The sequence below is a fragment of the Gobio gobio genome (assembly GCF_949357685.1).
Source record: "Gobio gobio genome assembly, chromosome: 18".
NCBI classification, from domain to species: domain Eukaryota; kingdom Metazoa; phylum Chordata; class Actinopteri; order Cypriniformes; family Gobionidae; genus Gobio; species Gobio gobio.
This window is the reverse complement of record NC_137111.1, coordinates 41,175,939-41,201,494: the sequence shown is the minus strand read 5'-3', so window position 1 is coordinate 41,201,494 and position 25,556 is coordinate 41,175,939. Positions and strand designations below refer to the sequence as shown.

At 43.1% G+C, this 25,556-nt stretch overlaps 1 protein-coding gene across 1 annotated transcript; it reads left to right on the top strand.

Annotated features, from left to right (window-relative positions):
• The first annotated feature begins 1,035 nt into the window (after window positions 1-1,035).
• capn2a (calpain 2, (m/II) large subunit a) lies at window positions 1,036-25,381 on the top strand. The gene is made up of 21 exons (XM_079843193.1): window positions 1,036-1,530; window positions 1,921-1,990; window positions 11,406-11,524; window positions 12,112-12,245; window positions 14,981-15,149; window positions 15,242-15,325; window positions 15,480-15,565; window positions 15,736-15,804; window positions 15,894-16,054; window positions 16,843-17,012; window positions 17,122-17,133; window positions 17,389-17,600; window positions 19,407-19,443; window positions 20,353-20,418; window positions 20,792-20,849; window positions 20,933-20,997; window positions 21,098-21,166; window positions 21,267-21,345; window positions 21,676-21,792; window positions 24,454-24,512; window positions 24,603-25,381. The coding sequence occupies exons 1-21, from the start codon at window positions 1,294-1,296 to the stop codon at window positions 24,624-24,626; spliced, it is 2,097 nt and encodes a 698-aa protein (XP_079699319.1). The 5' UTR covers window positions 1,036-1,293; the 3' UTR covers window positions 24,627-25,381.
• Window positions 25,382-25,556: the final 175 nt, after the last annotated feature.

The following is a 25,556-nucleotide window of genomic DNA, read 5'->3' as shown; positions in this document are numbered from 1 at the left end:
AGTATACTGCTGAGTACCGACTTAATGAGATGTTTCCTCTGACTGGAGTCTGGAGACTATAGCCACAGAGGTTGGCATCTAAGGAAAGGAGTAACACTTTACAATAAGGTTGTATTAGTTAACATTAGTTAATGCATTAGTGATCATGAACTAACCATGAACAACACCTCTGTTCAGCATTAGGTAATCTTTGTTAATATTAGTTAATAAAAATACAGCCGTTCATGGCTTAATGTTAACAAGATTTTGATAATGCATTAGTAAATGTTGAAATTAACATGAACAAAGATAAATAAATTCTTTATAAGTGCAGTTCATAATTAGTTCATGTTAACTAATGTTGTTAACTAATTAACCTTATTGTAAAGTGTTACCAGGGAAGGAATACCCACAACTTTGATGATGTCTTGTGACCAGACAATGATAACATGCGCGGTGCAGGGTTTCGTAGTAGCTACTAGTGTGGAGCAGAGCAGATGGGAGCCAGTGAGGATGATGGGAAGTTGGGAACTGTAGTGCAGAGAGAGGTGACTGGTGAATTGTGACACTAGTATTACCTACATACTCTGAGTCTGAAGGCCATTTTCTCTATAATCGATAACTGGGGCGCAATATGGCGCCAGCTGCGATTGTTTGAAACAATAACGAGCGAGTCCCCGAAAAGTAGCGCTGATCAGTGCGCTTGTTTTATTAACCCAAAAGAAAAATTAGATAGATAGATAGATAGATAGATAGATAGATAGATAGATAGATAGATAGATAGATAGATAGATAGATAGATAGATAGATAGATAGATAGATAGATAGATAGATAGATAGATAGATAGATAGATAGATAGATAGATAGATAGATAGATAGATAGATAGATAGATAGATAGATCTATCTAAAACCAGCCAACAGGCCAGCTTGACCAGGGCAGTATAAATGTTTCAATTTTATTCACCCAGCAAGACGATGTGAAGTAACGTTAGGCCTATTTAAAAAAAAAAAAAAAAAAAAAAAAAAAAGGAGGGGAGGGGGGTTGGGGGGTACAGACAGACGAAAAGCAAGCTTCCTCTATAAACGCGTGGAAAAACTCAGCTTAGTAAAACCGCTGCTCATTTTCAGCTGTGCTGCGTTCAGTTGTTTTGGAACGCAGAAATCGCCCTGAGCGTGTGTGAACGGCCCCTAAAATTACAGGCTTAGGACCACGCCTGTCCTAGAAGGAGGAGTGGGTGAAGGCGTACGAGCAGAAAAGTTTCACTGTCGCACTTTACAGCTGCAGAGAAACACAGGGGGAAAAGTTAGAAAAATGTCTGGCGTGGCATCCACACTCGCCAAGAAGAGAGCCCTGGCGGCTGGCTTTGGGACGAACACCAATGCCGTGAAGTACCTGAACCAGAACTTTGAGAGTCTGAGAAGTGAGTGTCTGAGCCGCGGGGATCTGTTTTGTGATGCAACGTTCCCAGCCGCTCCCGAATCTCTGGGCTTCAACGAACTCGGTCCACGGTCGTCAAAAACCAGAGGTGTGGTGTGGAAAAGACCTGGGGTGAGTTCCTGTCAAATACACATGAATGTAGTTTTACCATAGAAATGTAAAATTAGATCTATCTATCTATCTATCTATCTATCTATCTATCTATCTATCTATCTATCTATCTATCTATCTATCTATCTATCTATCTATCTATCTATCTATCTATCTATCTATCTATCTATCTATCTATCTATCTATCTATCTATCTATCTATCGATCTAGTCATTGTGCCCTGAGGCATATAAACTCTTGGTTATGTAGGCTACTTTTCTTAAAAAACAATGTCTGCCAACACATGACTCATCTCATGACTATTTGAATGGAAAATTGAACATTTGAAGTGCTTAAGATTTTTGGGAAACTTCATGTCAATGCTTTTTTGTCAATGCACTTTTCCTGCAGGAACTGACTTCCAGCCCTGAGTTTATTGTTGGAGGAGCTACAAGAACAGATATTTGCCAAGGAGGTTTAGGTAAGTAAACACCCCTTCTATGTGCAATATAACAGTCCAAAAGGTGTTCATTATGAGGAATTACCAGGAGCATGTAAGATCGACTAAATGTGTGAAGCTATCTTGGAACTTGGTCTTATTTTTATTACATTTTTAAGAAATCCCCTCTGAACATGAGGAAACATTTTTAGAAACAAACCCACTGTCTTAGAGTAGTCTGTTCCCCTTTAGTATTACACTACTGTCTAATAAGTGAGACCCAGTAAAGTTACTCAGACATCTGAGGAGTCTCTGTGTACTTTTTGGGTGAAATCCTACGCATTGCTGATTTCAGCTCCTCTGTTTGTTTTTGTTTTACTTGCAATGAATGTTGAGCCGTATGGAGAAACCTTCAGTCTGTGTTCATAAAGCGGGGTGTGATACGCACCATTGCATAACACAGGGAACGATTCCTGCAACCTCTGCCTCACAAGGCTCCTTATTATATTACATCTGACTCTGCGTATGTGCTAGTAGTAACTGGCATGAAGTTGGTTTGACGTTTGATATTCGCAAATTTAGGGACCGTCTAGGTGCACCAAATTTTTGATTTCATCTTTTAAGTATCTTTCAAACATGATTATGATGAACAACGATTTTTGTGTATTTGGCTGCATATCAGTTTCTTTACTAAATAAATGATTATGAATTCAGTTTTTATTAATTGTATTACTTATTTTTATACTTTTTATTTAGTTTATCTGCTAGTTTAGTCAGTTTGATTGATCTCATTATATGCATGTTTGATTGAAGGGTCATGCAAAAAAAAAAAAAAAAAACACTCAAGAGAGTCATAAATTATTGCATGAAATGAAATGCATTGCGCTAGTTTCATTCTTTTTCCCATTCTATGGGAAATAGTGCTAAAGTAGTTTCGACACCGGTTGAGGAAACTCCACATTACGTTTGTTAGTTTAACTGTTACTACAGCAACACTTTCAGTGTTGTTGTACATGGTGGTATCACTAGGAACATACTAGCTGTATGAAAGATGATTCATACAACGGAAGAGGAAACCGTTTTTTCAGCCCAGCGAGTTAAAGGCATTTTGAAGCCTAATCAGCTGACATGTTGGGGAAGAAACTGAAAGGCGATTTATTTAGAGGCAGCCAGCTAAACTGAGTCGTCTTTGTGAAGATTGTGGAATGCAAAGGATATCTGGGCAGGACAAACTGTGTAGGCCTACAACAAACCGCTCGAGGATAGAATCTCAGCGCTTGCAATTGAGCAGTGGGAAGTAAAGTCTTAAAGGGATAGTTCACCACAAACATAAAAACTCACCCTCATTTCATTCAAAACCCTGTGGCTTTCTTTCTTCTGTGAATCATAAAAGGAGACATTTTAATTTATGTAGTTTACAATGAATTTGGACTTTAAAGGTGCACTATGTCAAATTTTTTCAGTAAAATATACAAAAACCACTAGGCCAGTGTTTTATATTTTGTTCAGTTGAGTACTTACGATATTCCAAATGTTTCCAAATATTTGTAAATCGTGAGAAATTGCTATTTTAACCGAGGAACCGGGACGTGTGAGGGAGTCGCCTGTCGATTGCATCATATATGTGTTGCCCTCAGTTTTCGGTTTTATTTTGCAGAAACGCTTTACTCTCACTGCAGTGTGCAAGTGCAACAAGTGTCATAGCAGCCGCCGAGCGAACGCACAGAGTAACGTCATAACATCATTTTCAACACACTCGGATGTATCTAATATGATCAACAGAGCTGCATTACCTCATACTCATGACCGGAAAAGCGGAAGTGGCACGGGCGACTGTGTCATAATAAAAGTCCCGCTGCTCGCGAGGCGTGTGTTGCCATCATCTTATTAACAATCGCTCCAGCGGCCTTGCTCAGCTCCACAACACTCGGCCCTGCTCTGCTTCATACTACAGTAACTTCAATCGCATCCATGAACATGATTTCTGCCCGAGTCCTATCCTGATTCTTTCCCACCGGCTGTGAGGTGAAGACCACATGTCCCAAGAGTCTGTGCTCAAACTTGGCGTCATCAAAAAACGCCTTTGTTTTGAACAGACGACTTCTAGTGGATGGAAAAGTTACATAGTGCACCTTTAAAGGTCCCGTTTTTCGTGTTTTTTGAAGCTTTGATTGTGTTTACAGTGTGCAATATAACATGTGTTCATGTTTCATGTGTAAAAAAACACTGTATTTTTCACACAATTTACTTATCTGTATACCGCTGTTCCCTTTCGTTCAGTCACTACGACGTAACGTTAGTGACTAACGAATGGGGGTTTCGCTTAGAAGCCTATCAACTTCGAGTTTTGAGAAAACGCCCAATGGCGTGCCAATGCCATGGGGCATGCGGAATTTGCATACGTAGCTCCGCCTCACTGCGTGAGTATATAAGGAAGTACGAGGCAATATCGCATTATGTTTCTGCTTTCGGAGCCAAGAGTACCTACCTCTTCACTCCTACAGCCTTCTGAGACTCTGTCAGCTTCTTCGAGACGAGCAGCTTTCCAGTCGGTGTTGGTGTGACGGCGCGTTCCAGTGATCGCATACTTCCTGCCTGCTGATCTGTGCAGTGGTCTGCATCCAGCTGGTGTGTGTTTCCCTGGGCGCTTCGGCATCGACTGTGAAGTTTCCTCTCATAAAAGAGCTTGCACGTGACGCGTCCTTTTCAGGATGTTCCGTCCGTGCACTTCTGGGTGCGGTAGATCACTTTTTTCTTTCGACGGGCACGAGCGCTGTGTGACGTGTTTGGGCTTTCAGCACGCTCAGGCAGCGCTCGTGGATGACTCATGTTCTCTCTGCGGGAACCTGGCCATCTCAGTGTTACGATCGAGACTCCGTGAATTCCGTGCTGATGCCGGAACGAGAGTCCCCTCCGTCCCCCCCCAATCTGCGGTCTCCTCTGGAGGCGGCACTTTGGCTGGTGACCAGGGTGATCTGAGGGTGACGGTGTGGAATAAAGCTCCGACGCTAGTTCCTCGGCCCACACCCCCCTCTCAGGCACTTGACCCGGCCCGCGCTCAAGCGTCTACATCGGGGCCGGCTCCTGCTGTCCCGACTGTGGCGTTTGGCGCGGCGGAGGAGGAAGTGATGTCTATCGCCGCATCACAAGGTGGGCTGGAGTCATCTGAGGATGAGGATTCGGCTGTGCTGCCACCTTCGGGTGTCCCAGCATTGCCCGAGTCGGACCCAGAATTGACAGCCATGCTCTCTCGGGCCGCCGCAGCGCTTGGACTGGAGTGGAACCCTCCGCCTCAGCCCGAGCGTTCGCGGTTGGATGATTGGTTTTTGGGGGCGGCGCGTTCGGACACCCGTCCGGCCGCTCCTCCAATACCTTTCTTCCCCGAAGTGCATGAAGAGGTCGCGCGTTCCTGGAAGGCCCCGTTGTCTTCCCGTGAACGTTTGGCGGCCTCTTCCGCCTTCACCTCTCTCGATGGAGCCGCGGCTCATGGGTACACTGGGGTCCCCCCAGTCGAACGTTCTGTTGCGATGCAACTGTGTCCACAGAGCGCTTCGTCCTGGCGTGGTGACCCAAAGCACCCCTCCAAGGCCTGTAGGTTTTCGTCATCTCTGGTGGCGAAGTCCTATAGAGCTGCGGGGCAGGCCGCCGCTTCTTTGCATACCATGGCAACTCTTCAGGCTTACCAAGCCAAGTTGCTGTGCGATATGCACGAGAGAGGGGCTGATCCAGGGCTCAGCAATGAGTTGCGTGCCGCCACCGACCTCGCTCTCCGGGCGACGAAGGTGACCGCGCGCTCCCTGGGTCAGGTGATGTCCACAAATGTGGTCCAGGAGAGACACTTATGGCTCACCCTGTCTGATATGCGCGACGCCGAGCGAACACGTTTCCTCGACGCCCCCATATCACAGGATGGGCTATTCGGCGGAGCGGTCGAGAGCTTCGCCCAACAGTTCTCGGCCGCTCAGAAGCAGACTGAGGCAATAAAATACATCCTGCCCCGGCGGTCAGCTGCTGCCTCCACCCCACCGCCCGCGCAGGTGCCTCAGCCTGCTCGCCGCCGAGGACGTCCTCCCGCGGCTTCCTCCGCCTCTGCGCCACCCAAGCAGCAGCCTCCACCCGGGCCGCGCAGAGGCAGCCGCAGGAAGGCGTCCCAGTCCGCTCCAGCCCCGCAGCCCGCGAAGAAACGCCAGGCTAAGCGGCGCTCCTGATGCGGACGGCTCAGGGATGGGCAGTTCTTTCCAGGAGACGGCGGCAGGGCCGCTCCTTCCCCCGGTGGAGGGCCGGGGGAGAATCTTTTGTTCAGCTGCTGGCCCCCGGGTCAGCAGCACCCTAATGTGGTTAAAGAAAGAACTGACAAACCCATCCCTGAGCCCCCAGAGATCGGTGACGGCAGTGCGCGCCACCCTCGGGTCACGCCACTCTCGTCCCTCTCTGTCGCCAGCCCCCTGGCAGAGCAGACCCCCGTGGAACGCGAGTCCTTCCCTGGTCTCCTCTGTCAGGGCGCAGCCGTTAACCGTGCTCCGACCCGGGGACGCCCAACAGCCTCCCCTGTCCGCGCCGGTAACGCTGCCTCGCTGCCCCACCCGGGGTACGCCTACTGTCCGTATGACCCCGTTGGTGCAGTCTCTGGAAGCCTGGCTTCAGCTTCCGGGGCTGTCCCGCTGGGTTGCCCGGACCGTCAGGCTCGGCTACGCGATTCAGTTCGCGCAGGCTCCTCCCCGTTACAGGGGAGTCCGCTATACCGTGACCGGGGCCCATGCCCCCGTCATGCGTGCGGAGATTGCCACTCTACTGGCGAAGGGTGCGATCGAGCCTGTCCCTCCAGCCGAAATGAGGTCGGGGTTCTACAGCCCCTACTTCATTGTACCCAAGAAAACCGGTGGGTTACGGCCAATCCTGGACCTTCGCATCTTGAACCGATCCCTTCACCGGCTTCCGTTCAAGATGTTGACTGCGAAACGCCTTTTCGAATGCGTTCGTCCGGACGATTGGTTTGCAGCGATCGACCTGAAGGACGCCTACTTCCATGTCTCCATCCTTCCTCGACACAGACCGTTCCTACGGTTTGCTTTCGAGGGGCGGGCATACCAGTACGCAGTTCTCCCATTCGGGTTATCTCTGTCCCCTCGCGTCTTCACGAAGATTGCCGAGGCAGCCCTTGCGCCCCTTTGGCAGCACGGGGTCCGCATCCTGAACTACCTCGACGACTGGCTCATACTAGGCCACTCTCGAGAGCAGGTTTGCGGACACAGAGATCTGGTTCTCCACCACTTAACCCGTCTGGGCCTTCGGGTCAACTGGGAGAAGAGCAAACTCTGCCCAGTGCAGAGGATCTCTTTTCTCGGTATGGAGATCGACTCGGTCGCCATGTACGCGCAGCTTTCGAGCGAGCGCGCGCAGTCTCTGCTGACTTGCCTCCGACAAATCGAGAGCAAGAATGCGGTTCCACTGAAACTTTTTCAGAGGCTCCTGGGGCATATGGCATCTGCAGCCGCGGTAACGCCGCTCGGATTGCTTCATATGAGACCGCTTCAGCACTGGCTTCGCGATCGAGTCCCGAGATGGGCATGGCAGTCTGGCACGCTCCGGATCCAAGTGACTCGGGCCTGCTTACAGACACTCACCCCGTGGTCGAACCTCAGCTTTCTACGGGCCGGTGTGCCCTTAGAACGAGTTTCCAGGCATGTTGTCGTATCGACGGATGCCTCTGCCACGGGCTGGGGTGCCATGTGCAATGGACAAGCAGCCGCGGGCTCCTGGACAGGACCCCAGCGCCTCCTGCATGTCAATTGCCTCGAGTTGCTGGCAGTACGGTTCGCCCTGCACCGCTTCCGAGCGTTGCTGAAGGGTCAACATGTGCTTGTCCGGACAGACAACACGGCCGTAGTAGCGTACATCAACCACCAGGGCGGTCTACGCTCCCGCCGCATGTCTCAACTCGCCCGCCATCTCGTCTTATGGAGTCAGAAGCGCCTGAGGTCCCTTCGTGCTGTCCATATTCCGGGAGTCCTGAACCACGCAGCCGACGAGCTCTCGCGGTTTCAGCCTCTCCCGGGAGAATGGAGACTCCATCCCCGGACGGTTCAGCTGATTTGGGAACAGTTCGGCGACGCACAGGTAGACCTGTTTGCCTCCCACGACTCTTCCCACTGCAGCCTGTATTATTCCCTGACCGAGGGCACGCTCGGCACGGATGCACTGGCGCACAGCTGGCCGCGGGGCCTACGCAAATATGCGTTTCCCCCAGTGAGCCTACTCGCACAGCTTCTGTGCAAGATCAGGGAGGACAAGGAGCAGGTCCTTTTGGTCGCCCCGTACTGGCACGGCCGGACCTGGTTCCCCGAACTCATTCTCCTTGCGACAGCCCCTCCCTGGCCTATTCCTCTGAGACCGGACCTCCTCACTCAGAGACGGGGCACCCATTGGCACCCGCGTCCCGACCTTTGGAACCTCCACGTGTGGCTCCTAGACGGGACCCGGCAGGTTTGAGTGGCCTACCACCTACGGTGGTCGCCACCATCACTTCCGCTAGGGCAGAGTCCACTCGGCATGCCTATGCGTTGAAGTGGAACCTCTTCGTCACCTGGTGCTCTTCCCGCCAAGAAGACCCCTGGAAATGTCCGATCAGGTCCGTGCTTGAGTTTCTCCAAGAGGGGCTGGAGCGAAGGCTGTCTCCCTCCACCCTCAAGGTATATGTGGCCGCAATATCTGCCCACCACGATCTCTTGGAGAACAAAAAGGTAAGTCAGCACGACCTGGTCATCAGGTTCCTGAGGGGAGCTAGGAGACTGAATCCTCCTCGCTCTCCTCTCGTACCCTCTTGGGACCTCGCAGTAGTACTAACTGCTCTGCAGAGACCTCCCTTTGAGCCTTTGCGGTCGGTCGATATTAAGTTTCTGTCTATGAAGACGGCTCTGCTGACCGCATTGGCCTCAGTCAAGAGGGTCGGGGACCTGCAGGCATTTTCGGTTGACGAAGCGTGCCTGGAGTTCGGGCCGGCTAACTCTCACGTGATCCTGAGACCCCGGCCTGGATATGTGCCCAAGGTTCCCACCACTCCGTTCAAGGACCAGGTGGTGAACCTGCAAGCGCTGCCTTTGGAGGAGGCAGACCCAGCCTTGGCATTGCTCTGTCCAGTACGCGCTCTCCGCGCCTACGTAGACATGACGCAGTGTTTCAGGACCTCAGACCAGCTCTTTGTCTGTTATGGTGGAGAGCGGAAGGGAAGTGCTCTCTCAAAGCAAAGGCTGTCTCACTGGATAGTGGACACCATTGCTTTGGCTTACCAGCAGCAAGGCCGACCATGTCCCCTTGGTGTGAGGGCACACTCCACCCGGAGTGTGGCTTCCTCTTGGGCTCTAGCGCATGGCGCCTCGCTAGCAGACATCTGCAGAGCTGCAGGCTGGGCGACACCCAACACATTCGCCAGATTCTACAATCTCCGAGTGGAGCCAGTGTCCGACTATGTACTCGCCCCCCCGAGGGGCCGGTGATGGACCAGGTTCAGGTGTCTTCGCTTGCTCGCCACTCCACTCCACGGACTGGATACGTGCGATATTTTCCTCAGGTGAGCTCCCCGAGAGCCCTGAGCTCCTCCAGCACTGTCGACGCCGACATCAGTTCAGTCTGCCCTCTCGAGCCCAGACCCTCATGTCCGGCCAGGTGCCCCATGTGCATGGTTCCCTCTGGCGACCCCCACATGTGTATTTCACCGTAAGTCTCCGCAGTGAGCGGGTTTCTTCCCTTGGCGTGTCCCCGCCACCCCTAGGGTTAAAAATCCACCTTCGGCTGGTACCCTAGAGATCTTCCATATGCAACCCTCTCCGGGTCATATGTGTCTCTTAAGTCCTCCCCACGGGTAGGCATCTTTGGCATTCCCTCACTGGGATATGCTTCCCAGTGTACCTTGGTAATCCTGTGTTAAGTGGGAGTCCTTCGTCCGTACTAGTCTTACGACAGGGTACTCACACTTACGCAGGGCACTGGAAGACAGCTGAGTGGCGGGATTATATTGGGACCCCCATTCGTTAGTCACTAACGTTACGTCGTAGTGACTGAACGAAAGGGAACGTCTCGGTTACGGATGTAACCCTCGTTCCCTGAGGAGGGAACGGAGACGTAACGTCCCCTTGCCACATCGAGCTGTGTTGCCTGGAACGCAGGAGTTCAGTCTTGGCTCCTCAAGCAGGTAACATAATGCGATATTGCCTCGTACTTCCTTATATACTCACGCAGTGAGGCGGAGCTACGTATGCAAATTCCGCATGCCCCATGGCATTGGCACGCCATTGGGCGTTTTCTCAAAACTCGAAGTTGATAGGCTTCTAAGCGAAACCCCCATTCGTTAGTCACTAACGTTACGTCTCCGTTCCCTCCTCAGGGAACGAGGGTTACATCCGTAACCGAGACGTTTTCACTGTCCTCAAAACGGCCTGAGAATTTCCTCGTTCTATGAAGTCCCTCCTTCAGAAATACGTAACGAGTTCTGATTGTGCCAGCGGTTCCCGTGTTGTGATTCGAAAGCAGCTTAGCGCACGTTGCCCGGGAAGGTCACGCCTCTTACCATAACGGGGAGATGCATGTGCTCAAACTACAGCCCCTGAAGGCCAAACAAAGGTGATTTGACTCCGGGATGAAAATAACAGCGTCTGATGGCGACAAACGCAACCGAACCGAACGCAACACTCCCTCTTCTCCACGAGGGAGCAACAAGACCACGCCCCCTTTTTCGCGTATTCTTGTGGGCGGAGGTTAGACAACAAACTGCTCTACTGACGTAATTAAAGCAGGAAATACCAGGATGTAGTCCACACCGGCCGTTCGCTGTAGGCTTTGAAAGGGAACTTCTGTTAAATAAAATATCTCGCTTGGCATTGAACTTTGAGCTTTATAATTTTACAGGTATTATTTATGCTCTAACAGCAACATTACACACTAACTAAAGTTTGAAAAATGGGATCACGAAGAACAGGACATTTAATTCATAATGTTTCTAACTGCTTTTACTCATGACTTTGCATTCTTTATGTCTCTGCCTTGGTAAAATGTCAATTTTTCTTATAAGTTTTAAAGGGATAGTTCACCCAAATTTTTTTATTCTGTCATCATTTACTCACCCTCATGTTATTCAAAAACCTTTATGAACTCAATAGATTTTGTGAAGATTTTGGGTAACCAAGCAGCTGAAGGGCCCCATTGACATCCATAGTATGGAAAAAAAATACTATGGAAGTCAACTGTTTGGTTACCGACATTCTTCAAAATATCTTCTGTTGTGTTCAGCAGAAGAAAGAAAGAAATTCGTACATGTTTGGAACAATTTGAGGGTGAGTAAATGATGACAGGATTGTCCTTTTTGGGTGAAGTATCCCTTTAACGTTCATAATACTTTTGCAGCTGTTCATTTTGGTAAAGTTTGTAAAACCTTCATAACTACAACTAAGTTTTCTTTCTGCAGGTGATTGCTGGCTCTTAGCGGCCATTGCGTCACTAACCCTCAATGAAGATGTTTTGGCTCGTGTCGTACCATCCGACCAGGGCTTTGGGCAAGACTATGCTGGAATTTTCCACTTTCAGGTAAACAAAGTAAACATGAAAGTATGTTGAAGTTGAACTTAAAGAGAAATATGTTGAATACTTGGGCTGTTTGAAGAGCATTAAGCCTCGCTAGGATGTCGATAAGGTGTTGAGTGATTGCTAAATATTTGCTATAGGGTTCTGGGAGGTTGCTTGGGTGTTGCTAGGTGTGTTCTAGCTGGTTGCTAGGCAGATATGTCAAATAAATAATGACTCTTTAACAGAGACTCAGATTGGCTCGGTTTTATGGGTTGGAATGGTGGAATGTTTTTGTCAGGGCAGGAAGTCAAACTGACTCATAATAGACGGACAGCATTGATCCCAGAGGAAGGGCATGCTAAATTCCTCTGTGTGCGCCGGCTTGCTGTATTTTTTAAATTCTACTTTTTGCTATGCGACTGAGTTTAATTATATTTAAGCATTTAAATCATTCCCAGATCATAACTGTAAGTGATGCCAGAGATGATTCACTGGACTTTGTGAGACGGTGCTTTGGCTCTTGATTCTGTTTGTTATGAGGTTGTAGTTTAATTCTCATCTGCTGTGATTCCGCCATCATTTAAGTACATTTGTTTTGATGGTTGCAGTTGTGGCAGTATGGGGAATGGGTGGATGTGGTGGTGGATGATCGATTGCCCACTAGAGATGGAGAACTGCTGTTTGTTCATTCCGCCACAGGCTCTGAGTTCTGGAGCGCCCTGTTGGAGAAGGCCTATGCAAAGTGAGTCATATAATCTTCCTTTTGTTGGGTTTGGCATGTTTCTCTTGCGTCATAACAGTCACAATTGCAGTCTAGCTTTTCAGTTGTTTTTTTTTTAAGTAATCTATTACACAATTACTAAAAAGATATATAATTTTAGAATAATTATTTTAAAAGTCTCTTATGCTCACCAAGGCATTTATTTGATCAAAAATACAATAAAAACAGTAATATTGTATATTAAACATTTTCTATTTTTTTAATTAATTTTCTATTATAATATTTTCTAATTTAATGGGTTTTTTTTTTTAAATGGCAAAGCTGAACTTTCAACATCATTACTCCATTCTTCAGTGTCACATGATCCTTCAGAAATCATTCTGATATGCTGATTTGCTGCTCAAGAAACAATACTTATTTATATTCTCAATGTTGAAAACGGTTGCGCTGCTTAATATTTTTTGTGGAAACTGTAATAAAATACCGGCTTTATCCCCTTTCACACAGAGATTCCGGAAAATACACTGATAATGTGTCCTGGGATCGTTTGATTTTGCTTCATTTACACTGCCAGTGATTTTCTGGAATCTGCGCGTGCGTTCACACACATCCCATAAAGATCCCGTAAAGACACATGACATCGATGTGACGTGTAATGTCTCTGCAGTGTCTTAAGTAAGCTTATGATCTGCGATTTCTCTCTCTTATTCGATCATAAACTAGCATCCCAGGATGTGTTTGCATTCCCAAAGAAGGCAATCTAGCAATTTTATGGCAATTTTAAGGGATCGACGTGCTGTGTGAAGGGGGCTTTTGATGAATAGAAAGTTTATACTACTAATAAAACTATGTTCTGATCTGAATTCATTGCTCAAGAATATAGATTTGTTAGTTTGTTTATTTACTTAGCTACTTATTGATTATTCTTTTACCTTCAATCCTAAATATGTGGTTACAGCTTTGCTAAGTGATCTAGTAAATCATGCATACACATGCCCGGATTAAGAACACATAGTGCCCTGGGGCTATAGCAAATCAAAGGCCTCCTTCATAGTAGCCTATCTTAGTGCCACAACGTTTTCTACCTCAAAAAGAAATAATTAATATTAAAAAAATCTCATTTCAAATCAATGCACAGTGATACAATGAGTATATGTTGGATATTCCATTTAAATATTAAGTAGGCCTTTATATAAATATCCCAGGCTACAACACATTATCAGCATAAATGCATTTACACCAGAAACAGCAACAACTTTTGCACATACAACTGAGTTTACTTTAATAGTTTCATCATTAGAAGGTTTTATTTATGGCTCTAAAAGAGGGGATTCATCAGAGCTTGACTGGGGGGAAATTTCAGCCCATCCATTAATATTTTGCGGGGATTACAGCCTTTGAATTGGAATAAATAAATGAATCAATGAATAAATAAAGGACAGAAACAAATAATAATAGGTATTTTTAAAATACTCATATTCCATTATATTACAGGCTGTTAATTATTGAAAAAACATTTTTACTTCAATTAAAGTTTATTAGAACTGCACAATTGAAGATATTTTTGATGAAATCCAAGAGCTCTCTGACCCCTCCATAGACAGTAGTGTAAACAGCGCACCGCTTCCGAGTTCTACGTCAGAACACAGGCTTACCATTGGTCGACGCTGTTCACGTGGGCACCACGAAGCATGCGTGTGATACTGACACAGGAGCTAGCCAATGGTGAGCCGCCGTTCTCGGATTTCATCAAAAATATCTTCATTTGTGTTCCGAAGATGAACGAAGGTATTACGGGTGAATAATTAATGACACCATTTTCATTTTTGGGTGAACTAACCCTTTAACTGTAAGATCATGACACAGGCAATGCTCCTCATACCATGTTTTTTTATGGTTTCTAAAACAAAAACATAATAATAGTAATATTATCAATATTACTAAAAATAAAATTTGGTGTTTGTTATGAAAAACCATAAACACGTGAAAAAAATCAACCTCTAAAAGTGACTTATTGCCCTTATATTGTATTGCCTAATATTTAATATAAAACTAATAGTAGTAATATTAAGGCCTAATAATAGATACCATAATGCAGCATTTCTTCAGTGTTAGTAAGTGCATGGTAAATTTTCCTCGGGTGGTGCTGTGTGGATTGAAAAGCTTGTAATTAACATTTTGTAGCCTATAGGCTACAGTTTACGTCAACACTTCAGTTTGCATGGTCGGAGTTATCAGTCTGGTTTCAGCTAGTTTCACCATAGAGCCTTTAATGTTCACATATCATGTTGGGCTTGTATGGAATTCAAATGGATCAAGCGACTGGTGCTGGTTATCACTTCAATAGAGCGGCAAAAGCGCCAAGTGATGTGTGTTGCGACTGCTGGATGCGTGGACAGTTTATTCCGGTAGCGCCATTTCATCACTTGACTTTTGGTGTTTGTTTCATATGCTCTCACAGCACTCCAGTAAATAACACCATTTAAAATGTAGGGGCTTGGAGAGGTTTTTCTGATCATCCCACCAGGAAAAGATCAGGTGCTCCCGATGGCTGGTCAATCCTTCCCTCGGCCAATCACGGCCCCCTCCATACTCCATACCTCCATACTAGCCCTTATGTTAATCCGGCCCTGTGCATACATAGCACACAAATATCGCCCAAACACATTTTGGGGCAACATTTTTATCGGTACCAAATGGAGGGAAGCAATTATTGTAGTCTACATCACTCTTTTTGCACACTTTCCCTCATTCAGGGTGAATGGATGTTATGAAGCTCTGTCTGGAGGCTCCACAACGGAAGGTTTTGAGGATTTCACTGGTGGGATTGCAGAAATTTACGAGTTGAAAACGGCGCCATCCAACATGTTCCAAATCATCAGGAAGGCCCTGGATTCTGGAGCTCTGCTGGGATGCTCCATAGATGTATGGGGTCGTCAGCACACCTAAAGATGTTAAAGGAATAGTTCATCCTAAAATGAAAATCCTGTCATATTACTAGTTTTTTGTTCCTACAGATCACCAGTGCAGCAGACTCTGAGGCCATCACTCATCAGAAGCTTGTGAAAGGACATGCTTACTCTCTTACTGGGGCAATTGAGGTTATTTATCTGAGTGTCTCTCTTTTTTTGGATTAGACTAAATTTTAATTCCTTGGATTAGCCTAAATTCATCCTAAATTTTCCTGTGCATTTGCTCAGTGAAATAATACATATGCTAAACTGTATATGTAAAATGTATGTACAATTTTGTCAGGTTACTTACCGAGGTCGAAAGGAGAAGCTGGTCCGAGTCCGTAATCCTTGGGGTCAGGTGGAATGGACGGGGGCCTGGAGTGACAGGTAAGACCCAACAATTCAATACAAGATTCAAAACAACTTAATTTATTAAAATCTATATATTATAGTGATGCATGAGCTTGAAATCGAGCATTTGTAGCATTATACAGTAGTATATTCACAATATTGCTTAACCTTCTTACTGAATTATATCTATGTACCCTGTATTTTAGCTCTTCTGAGTGGAGCAATGTCGATCCATCTGAACGTGAGATTGTGAAGGCAGAAGATGGAGAGTTCTGGTAAAATCAAATGCAGTTGAAAACCATGTAACCACATCACCAAAGCTATTCTTGGCACAGTTATTCACTTCCTGTTTGCCCTTGTGCAGGATGTCATTCTCAGATTTTGTGAGGCATTATTCACGCTTAGAGGTCTGCACTCTGACACCAGACACGCTGTCCTCGGACTCTGTCAAACACTGGAGTTCATGTAAATTCGATGGCACCTGGAGAAGAGGCTCTACTGCTGGTGGCTGCAGGAACCATCCATGTAAGCATGTTTATGTTTCTTTGACCTTAAAGGTGAAGAGAAATTTCTCTACCACTACTGGCAGTAAACGGAATTGCAATCTCTTTAAGTGGGCTTGGCATAACAGGCTCTACCAATGCCATTAGTTTAGTTCATGGCATCTGTCTGTGGCAGATTAGAGAATGCCTAGTGTTGCACTTTTTTTATTTTTTATTAATAATAATAATTATTATTTAAAGAAATCAATAGTTTTATTCAGCAAGAATGGATTCAATTGATTAAATGTCACATTAAAGACTTTTACATTCTTACAAACATATATATTTCAAATAAATGATGTTCAACTGAACTTTTTATCAAAAAATATTAAGGAGCACAACTTTTCAACATTAATAATAACTAGATAACGTTTGTAGACAAACTTTAAATTGGCTTGAAAAAGCCTAGCCAGAAAGTTTGAGATTTGAGAAAGTTTGAGAAAGTTTAAGTTTAGATAGATAGATAGATAGATAGATAGATAGATAGATAGATAGATAGATAGATAGATAGATAGATAGATAGATAGATAGATAGCATGTGGTTGCTAGGGTACTCAGAGTGGTTGCTAGGGTGTTGCTAAGCGGTTCCTAAGGTACTCAGGGTGGTTGCTAGGGTGTTGATATCTGGTTGCTAGGGTACTCAGGGTGGTTGATAGGGTGTTCATATGCGGTTTTTAGGAAAAGAAAACCATGTCAAATATGCAACCTAAGAAATGATATGTACTGTAATCTGTTGCTTTAATTGTCATCTTAATTATTTGTCTTCCACAGACACCTTCTGGATGAATCCTCAGTTTAAGATCAAACTAGAGGAGGAAGATGATGATCCTGATGATAATGAAGTAGGCTGCAGTCTGGTGATTGGCTTGATTCAGAAGAACCGGCGCAAAATGAGGAAGTCTGGAGAGGACATGCACACCATTGGCTATGCCATCTATGAGGTGGGGTTGCTAATAAACAAATGTTTTATGTGTTTGTTATTGTAATGTTTATGGCTTGACCTGTGAAGGGAGCTGTTTATGCATCTATTCTTTTTTTCTTTCTTTCTAGGTGCCTTCACAGGTGAGCACAATGGAAAAACCCAAAATGGATTTTTGCAAATGAAGCATTAACATAAACAGTTTACTCTTTTTTGTGTGTGTGTCTTTGTAGTCAATAATAACCACTGAGCAACCACATAGCAATGCCTTAGCAACCACCCACAACACCCAGCAAAGTAGCATTGACTTTTGCACAGACAAAAACCACTCACATTTTCTTCAGAAAATGTAAACATCTAGTTTATTCTTCCTCTGGTTCTTGATCACCTCATTGCAGTTCCACGGGCAAAAGGATGTTCATCTGGATAAGAATTATTTCCTGAGCCACGGTCAGAAAGCTCGATCTGAGACCTTTATCAACCTGAGAGAGGTCAGCACCCGCTTTAAACTTCCTCCTGGAGAATATCTCATCGTCCCTTCCACATTCGAACCGCACAAGAACGGAGACTTCTGTGTGCGTGTGTTCTCCGAGAAACAGTCTGAGATGCAGTAAGGACTGTTTTTTTTTTTTATTATTGATTCAACATTTTTTGATAAGCTCATCTTAAAGAAACATTCCACTTTTTTTGAAAATAGGCTCATTTTCCAACTCCCCTAGAGTAAACAGTTGAGTTTTACCTTTTTCGGATCCATTCAGCCGATCTCCGGGTCTGGCGGTAGCACTTTTAGCATTGCTTAGCATAGATCATTGAATCTGATTAGACCGTTAGCATCTCGCTAAAAAAAATGACCAAAGAGTTTCGATATTTTTCCTATTTAAAACTTGACTCTTCTGTAGTTACATCGTGTTAGCCTGGATGCCAGCCGAACTTAGCCCCGCCCACAACATTTTTATTCGGGCAGTTCGGTCTGGACTTGATCCATAGAGAAGTAATTATGCCCGAACAGAAACTGTTCGGACCAATGAAATCATCAGGGCGGGCTTTAGACGATGATGGACAGATGATCAACAGTAACGTAATCATCCACGTCATCAAAGGCGCTTGGGTTGAGTTTGTTCTAATCCTAAACGGAGAACTTGTTCGTATATGCGTTCACCTTTACTATTTCTCTCAGAAATGATGATCGTGTTGGTAAGTACTCTGTGTATCCTTAAATTCTTTTTTTACAACACCGGCAAAGATCGTTTAACGTTAGGCTACTTATTCCAGCGTGCGTGCAGACAGGGTTGCCAAGTTTTTACAATAAAACCCGCTAGCCAAAAACAAGCCCAATAGCTTTCCAGGGGGGTTCTCCGGGAAAAAAGGCATATGGGGGGTAAAATATGTGTTATTTTGGCAGGGCTGGCAGCTAAAAATCGCATTCCTGGGTCTGTATATCACCTAATTGGGGTCGCTTTAACCCGCGGACTTGGCAACACAGTGCAGTTGAGTTCTGTTGACATTTGACAAATAACGTTATGCGTCGCTCCGTTGCTCTGATTGGTTGTAGGTCTATCCAATTGAGGTCTTTCCTGGTTCGGTTGAAACACGCCCCATAATCACAGCCCAACGGAGCAGAATCAGACTCATATTCTGACTAGAATTGAGTATGACGACGTCAGGCTAACATCGTGTACTAAGACCGATGGCAATTTTTCTAGGCAGAACTATACTCTCATTCCTGCGTAATGATCAAGGAACTTTGCTGCTGTACCATGGGTGCAGCAGGCGCAATGATATTACGCAACTTTTATATTTTCCGTCGGTCTTAGTACACAATGTAACCACAGAAGAGTCCAGTTTTAAATAGGAAAAATATCGAAAGTCTCTGGTCATTTTTGAGCTAGATGCTAACGGTCTAATCAGATTCAATTATCTATGCTAAGCTATGCTAAAAGTGCTACCGCCAGACCCGGAGATCGGCTGAATGGATTCGAAAACTGTAAAACTCAACTGTTTAACTCTAGGGGAGTTGGAAAATGAGCCTATTTTCAAAAAAAGTGGAGTTTTCCTTTAATAAGATTTAATAAGAGTATCTTCAACATGTGATCAAACAAAAACTCTATTACATTACAAGTGGTCTTGAGAAACCTGTCAAGAAATGACAAAACTTGCAGTTACTTTTATTTTTTATTTTTAAATTTGAATAATTGTATTTATTTAACTGTCAAACTATGACAGCAAATTCTTCCTTTTTGCTCTTCCAGGTCATGAAGATTTTGTAGTCATGAAAATTATTGTAGTCAATGGAAAAAATGGTCCCCCATATATATGTATATGTCTATGTATATGTATGTAAGTTTGTGAGATGTGCCTTTGTATGTGATACACCAGTAGGTTTATCTACTATCCCTGTCTCTCTTATTTCCTCCAGACAATGTGATGACCCTGTAGAGGCAAACTTAGAAGATGTAAGTCCCATTTTCCTTTGCGTCTCTCTTATCCACCTTTTTCCTCCGCTCCATGACGCCTTCTGATAAACTGAAAACAATCCTCTCTATGAACGCAATTAGCTTGTTTTTTTATTTTTTTACATTTTAAATGGTGTTATTTACTGGAGTGCTGTGAGTGCATATGAAACAAACACCAAAACTCAAGTGATGAAATGCCGCTACCGGAAAAAAAAAGTTTTTTTTTAAATGGGTACAATAAAGTGACATTATTCCACTCACCCTTCAAACATCAAGCGTTAAAATTAAAATTAAAAGTGTTAAAGCATTAACAAATTACTTTCAACAGACCGTGAATTACCACAAAAGCTATATTCTTTCCACAGCAATATTACTGATGTGTTAAATATCACTGTAATATATGTCTGTTTTACGTAACATGCGTCTCCTTAATCAAATCAAACACTATGGCAACCAATGACAGAGACAAAGGAAATTGAACTGGGAACGGTGCAAAACTGACAGGCTAACAACTCAAACCCAGAAACAGTTGTAACCACCACAAATGTGCAGTATATGTTGCGTTTTTCATATTGTTAAAACAAGAAATTAATCTGGAGGAAAAGAATGCCGCACCTGAAAAGAGCTATTGTCACAGATATTCTTGTGATACTATGTCACCAAGTGTTACGATATTCTTCTGACGTCTGAAAATAAAAACGTATTCAGTCAAACTGACATAAGGATTGTTAGTTTTGCAACCTTATAATATGAAATGATTTGTTTCAGTCTTTTTGAGTGGAAGCTCCCCAAACCGGAAGTGCCTCCCATAATTCAAAACTCAGTAGGCTCGTCAATTAAAAGGTGGATCATAATACTGCCTTTTATTACTGTGAATATCATCAATAAACCTCTTTTCTGTCTCCTCAGGACACAGTGTCTGAAGATGAGGTTGATTCTGGCTTTAGGGGTCTGTTTACTAAACTTGCTGGAGATGTGAGTTATTTTAGACCCTGAATAACGGCCTGTTCACCCCAAGAACAATAACTATAAAGATATCTATAACAATAACTCTTTTAGCATCCACACCATCGCTGCAGTTTTGTCGTCTGCTGCTTTAAATGCTCAAGCTTTTTAAAGCAGGATGGATTCTGATTGGCTTTCAGTGTTTTTATCATTATCGTTCCTCTGTGCCGTTATTGTTGTAGTTTTGGTGTGGACTCTGCTATTCTTTTATATGTAGAATGATTTTTTGAAATAAATTTTTAATGTTAGCGTTATCTTTGGTGTGAACGGGCCTCAATGCTCATGGATTACTTTACTTCACATGTAATTTAAAAAAATGTAATAATGTTTGCTCTTACCCAAGGACATGGAGATCTCTGCCACTGAGCTGCGAACAATTTTAAACAAAATAGTTTCTAAACGTAAGTGTTTTCTTTGTACATTATTATATATAAAAAACATATTTACAAAAATATTTAGTAAACAATTTGTCTTCTCTGCACAGGAACCGATATAAAGACAGATGGTTTCAGTTTGGATACTTGTAGAGTCATGGTGAACCTCATGGATGTATCCTTTTACAGATAGTCCAACATGCAGTTGTTTAGATGCTGTTTTACTCATTGGTGTTTCTGAGTGTCATAATCAGTTTGACTTAACTCTAGTGCAGGATAGTGGCAATGGTAAACTGGGGTTATCTGAGTTTGCCACTCTTTGGAAGAAAATTCAAAAGTATCTGGTCAGTTTGTCTCAAAAGTTGCATAGAAACTCAAAAATGCTACATGCAAATGCTTCTCATGGGTTAACTCGGGGTAACATCCTCATCATTCCCTTTTTAGGTCATTTATAAGAAGAATGACATGGATGGGTCCGGCTGTATGAGTACACCAGAGATGCGAATGGCTTTGAAAGAAGCAGGTACGCTGACCATTGACCTTCATTCAAACTTTTCGTTTTAAAATGAGTTTTTAAAGAAGGATTTTTGATAACCCTGTTGAAAAAACAGCATATGCTGGTTAGGTATGTTTTGAAGCATGGCAGCTGGTTTGAGCTGGTTTAAGCTGGTCAAGTGCTGGTCCTAAGCTAGTCCTAAGAATCTATCTTAAGCTGCCATGCTTCAAAACATACCTTTTTTCGAACAGGGACATTGCAGTCAGCATATTCCTGAAAGCCATAATATGAGTTATTTGCAAGCAGCAAGTGAAACTTTTATCAGAATAACTTGATTTATGTGTAATCTTTTCCCAGGATTCTCTCTGAATGACTGCATTCATCAGAATCTGGCTGCACGCTATGGAGACGCAGACATGACCATCGACTTTGATAACTTTGTTTCCTGTGTGATGCGCCTGGAGATGATGTTCAGTAAGAGCAGTGAATTCTTAATTATGATTGTTTGAGAGTGTTTTTTTTTATTTTACTACATACTTCCTGAATTGCCTCGTTATGTTTTTAACTTGAAAATTAAAAATTTTAAGTAAAACTTTAAAGTGCCCTTATAGGGTGTTTCACTAAACATCATCAATCCGGAAGTCGGCCATATTGGTGGCACTGAACGTAAACAATGCCACTGAACCGAATGGAATTATTGCTTCTGAAAATGGTCAATTATTGTTGTGTTTTGGGCTCTACTAATCGGTCGGACTGGGAAAAAACATTTGGAATTGAATAGACCATGGGCGTTGGAACCATTGTATACTTTTTAAGACCAATAATATTGGACCCACTCACTTTTATCGTCTCTAATTCAGCAAATGTCTGTTTACCTACCTGATAAACACTTATTATTAAACACATTAGATGCTTTATTTCCACTTTTCTAATATTTTCTTAATTTTTATTGAAAATAAATGCCTTTTCGATCTGATATGTGATGGGAAAAGGGAGTAGAGCAAGTTCGGCAAAAGGCGGATTCGAACCTCGGTTCGATTTGCGTCAAAACTTGATGCCATGCGTCTTACCTCTACACTATTGTTGCTGTAAATGATTTTGTGTTTTCCGTAATTTTGTCTGGCCCAACCAGACATTTTGTAAACAAGGCGATTATATTTGTACTTAATGTAAATGGCATCTACTCCAGTAAAATTTTTCTGGGAGAGGACCCACCCACATTTTTTTTTCACTATAGACTGCCAAAAGTTATAACAAATCAAGAAGAAGAGTGCAAAAACTGTCTGAGGAAAGAAGGCGTTTGTGGTTGTCCAAACGGAACCAGTATTTCCAAAAGATAAGACAACTAAATATAAGCTAGTAAGAATAACAAACTAGACTCAATAATTTATTTCTTTAATAAACGAACTGACGAGGTAGCTGGTGCAACAGGCTATAGAGCAGTGGATCCACACACCATCTGGTTCTAGGCCTCCAAACCTTTAACATTTAAGGTCTTCAGCTGTGTATGAACGCGGCGTGAAAACAAAGTAGCTCACTATGCAAGGTTAAGAAATAGAAGAATTGTCGGGTCGTCAGTCTACGACAAAGGAGCCAACTCGTACGGATCTTTACCACCTATTAACTTTCCTGCTTACTAAGTCCTTCTCTATATGATTTAGCAGTTTTCACACATTTTTCCCCATGGTTTAGAAATCATAAATTAGTAGAACAATGTCTTCAGTAGTACATTAACAGTGCAATCCATGCTGTTGTTTACATCCGAGTATCTCCAATATGGCCGCTCATCCGGGTAACGGACCAAACCGTGACGTAGGTGCAAACGCTCTATTGTGCTTTTAAGAATATTTCCTTTTATGCAGTGTGTAATATAGCTGTTTGTGAATATAAAAAGGTCGGCAGAGTTTTAAAGGTCAAAGTGCACGACAAATAAAGTTGTTCTCTCCTCAAAAAAGAAACGATTCTGAAACAAGTCGGCAGTAATTCCAGTCTTAAGCCCCGATCAAACAGAACGCATTCTTCAGGTTTAAAAACGCACTGCCGCGCTGCAGGTTTTTTTTGTCGCTAGGCAACCCCCGAATCAGCTGTCCTGTCAGTCTAATCAAGGTAACCGTCCCCACAACAGAAGGCCCGCATCTCCATTCATTCAATTGGACAATGGAAAAAAAACGCAATGACGTCGAGTGGCTTTTTGGTCAGAGTTTTTTTTTTTTTACTTCAGCTTACAGCATTCCTACAAAAACGCGAGGCGCCCAGGGCTTATTAATAGCTTGCAAAATGCTCACTGCCTATAGAAAACCATTTAAAAAAGGCACCTCTCACGGCAAAAACGCATTCTGTCTTACTTCGCTGCACAAACCAACGTGGGTTTGCACAAATTTGCATAAAGCCAGCCTATGGTCTTCATTGGCTGGCCACAAACAACATCTACTTTGACCCGCCGTCAAACCCTGTAGTTGTAGCTGAGGCCTAGAAGAGTTCGGTTCATGTTGTCGACATGTTGAGAAGAAGTTGTTTAAACCGACGCCACTGTTACTGTTCATATCAATGTGTGTACAAGTGCTGAGGAAGCCTCTAGAGCTTAAATTCAGATACGGTAATAGGTGTTCCGTTTCCGACGTTCTGTAAGTAGTAGACCAATCACAACAGACTGGGCCATCTGACCAATCAGAGCAGAGTAGGCTGGGGTTAAGAGAGACTGGATCCTTTATCGAAACATTTCAGACACTATGAGAAAAGAGGTGATGTGCAATGTATATTGAGAAAATAAAAGTGTGTTTTGACCTTTGATGCATGTAAATCTAGGAGACCTCCAAAACAAAACCAGGAACCTTTAAAATTACATAATTGGGGCATTTTAAGTAGTTCTGTATAAAAAAGACCTTAAAAATGTCTTTCTGTGTCACCTTACCTGTTTTCAGTAGTCCAGAGGCAATATTCTTACACACATATATATATATATATATATATATATATATATATATATATATATATATATATATATATATATATATATATATATATATATATATATATATATATATATATATATATATATATATATATATACACACATACATACATTTTTGTTTATATAAATTAAACTTCAACACCATTTTCTTTTTTTTTTTGTAGAAGTGTTCAAGAGGATCGATGTAGACGACAGTGGGTTCATTGAGTTGGACTTCTTCCAGGTACTCAATGTCTTACAATCTAATAGCATGTCTTAGTGTTTATACATTTTATGTTTAAGTGTTTAAAATGGTTCTTTTTCTTTCTTTCAGTGGCTGACATTTGCTATGATTTAAAGGGCCAGAGGATTATTATGAACTGTATTTTTATTGAGCTAGTTAACTTACACAGATAACAATCATATAGATAAATGCTTAATTAGTATAGTGGACCACCTGGAATTTGTAAATGTGTCCATTGTACTTTGCTACAGAGATACAAGTATAGTTGGCTGTTTTATTTGTAATGCACTTTCCTCTTATTGTGGTGCTTGCAAGGCATCACTGTTTTTTTGGGAGTTGCTGCTGATGTGATTGATAGACCAAATTGTGTGGGTTGTTGAGGAGAATTATGCAATTACTTTAAGTTATCAGACTTTCACCTGGTCTACAATAAAACTGTTGAATAAAATCCCAAGAGCGATCCAAGCCATATATAGGGAGGGACCAGATTATTGTGTCAATCTTGGAAGCGGCCAGTAAGCAACAACATAGCAACACATTAGAAACCACATAGCAATGCTCTGGCAATGACCCACAACACCCTAGCATCTTGTTTTTTGATTTTTAAAGAAAATGTTAAAAAACAACCAATTGCAGACCTGATTTTTTTTCTGTCATGTTAATGTTTTTCCTATTGAAATTTGAATAGAGCATATTGTGAACTTTATACTTTTTAATGAGTATCAAGATTTAAGCCTTAAACCAAATATTAATTTAATTTTTTTGCTGCCTTGCAAGCATTGGTATTTCCTTGTGTTTACCAAAAATGAGTACAATACACAGCCTTGTTGCTGTAGAGAAACAAATAAAGTTATTGTTTATCATAACATAATCATCCCAGTGTTCAAATTATTCACAATTACTTTCAAGGGGTTCAACTTTTAAAGATCATTTCTGTCAAGAATTTTCGCGACAAGGTTTTCCTTGCGCATCAACTATAAATAGATTTTAAGCAAATATTTATGATGTAAAATCTATAATAAAGTAAAAAATAATGACAGTATT

Bases quoted from the DNA above. Each gene is read 5' to 3' on its own strand.
- capn2a (XM_079843193.1), top strand. From the start codon at position 1,294: ATGTCTGGCGTGGCATCCACACTCGCCAAGAAGAGAGCCCTGGCGGCT. The intron at 20,850-20,932 runs GTAAGTGTTTTC...TTCTCTGCACAG, and splicing joins AAACAAAATAGTTTCTAAAC to GAACCGATATAAAGACAGAT. The intron at 21,793-24,453 runs GTAAGAGCAGTG...TTTTTTTTGTAG, and splicing joins GCGCCTGGAGATGATGTTCA to AAGTGTTCAAGAGGATCGAT.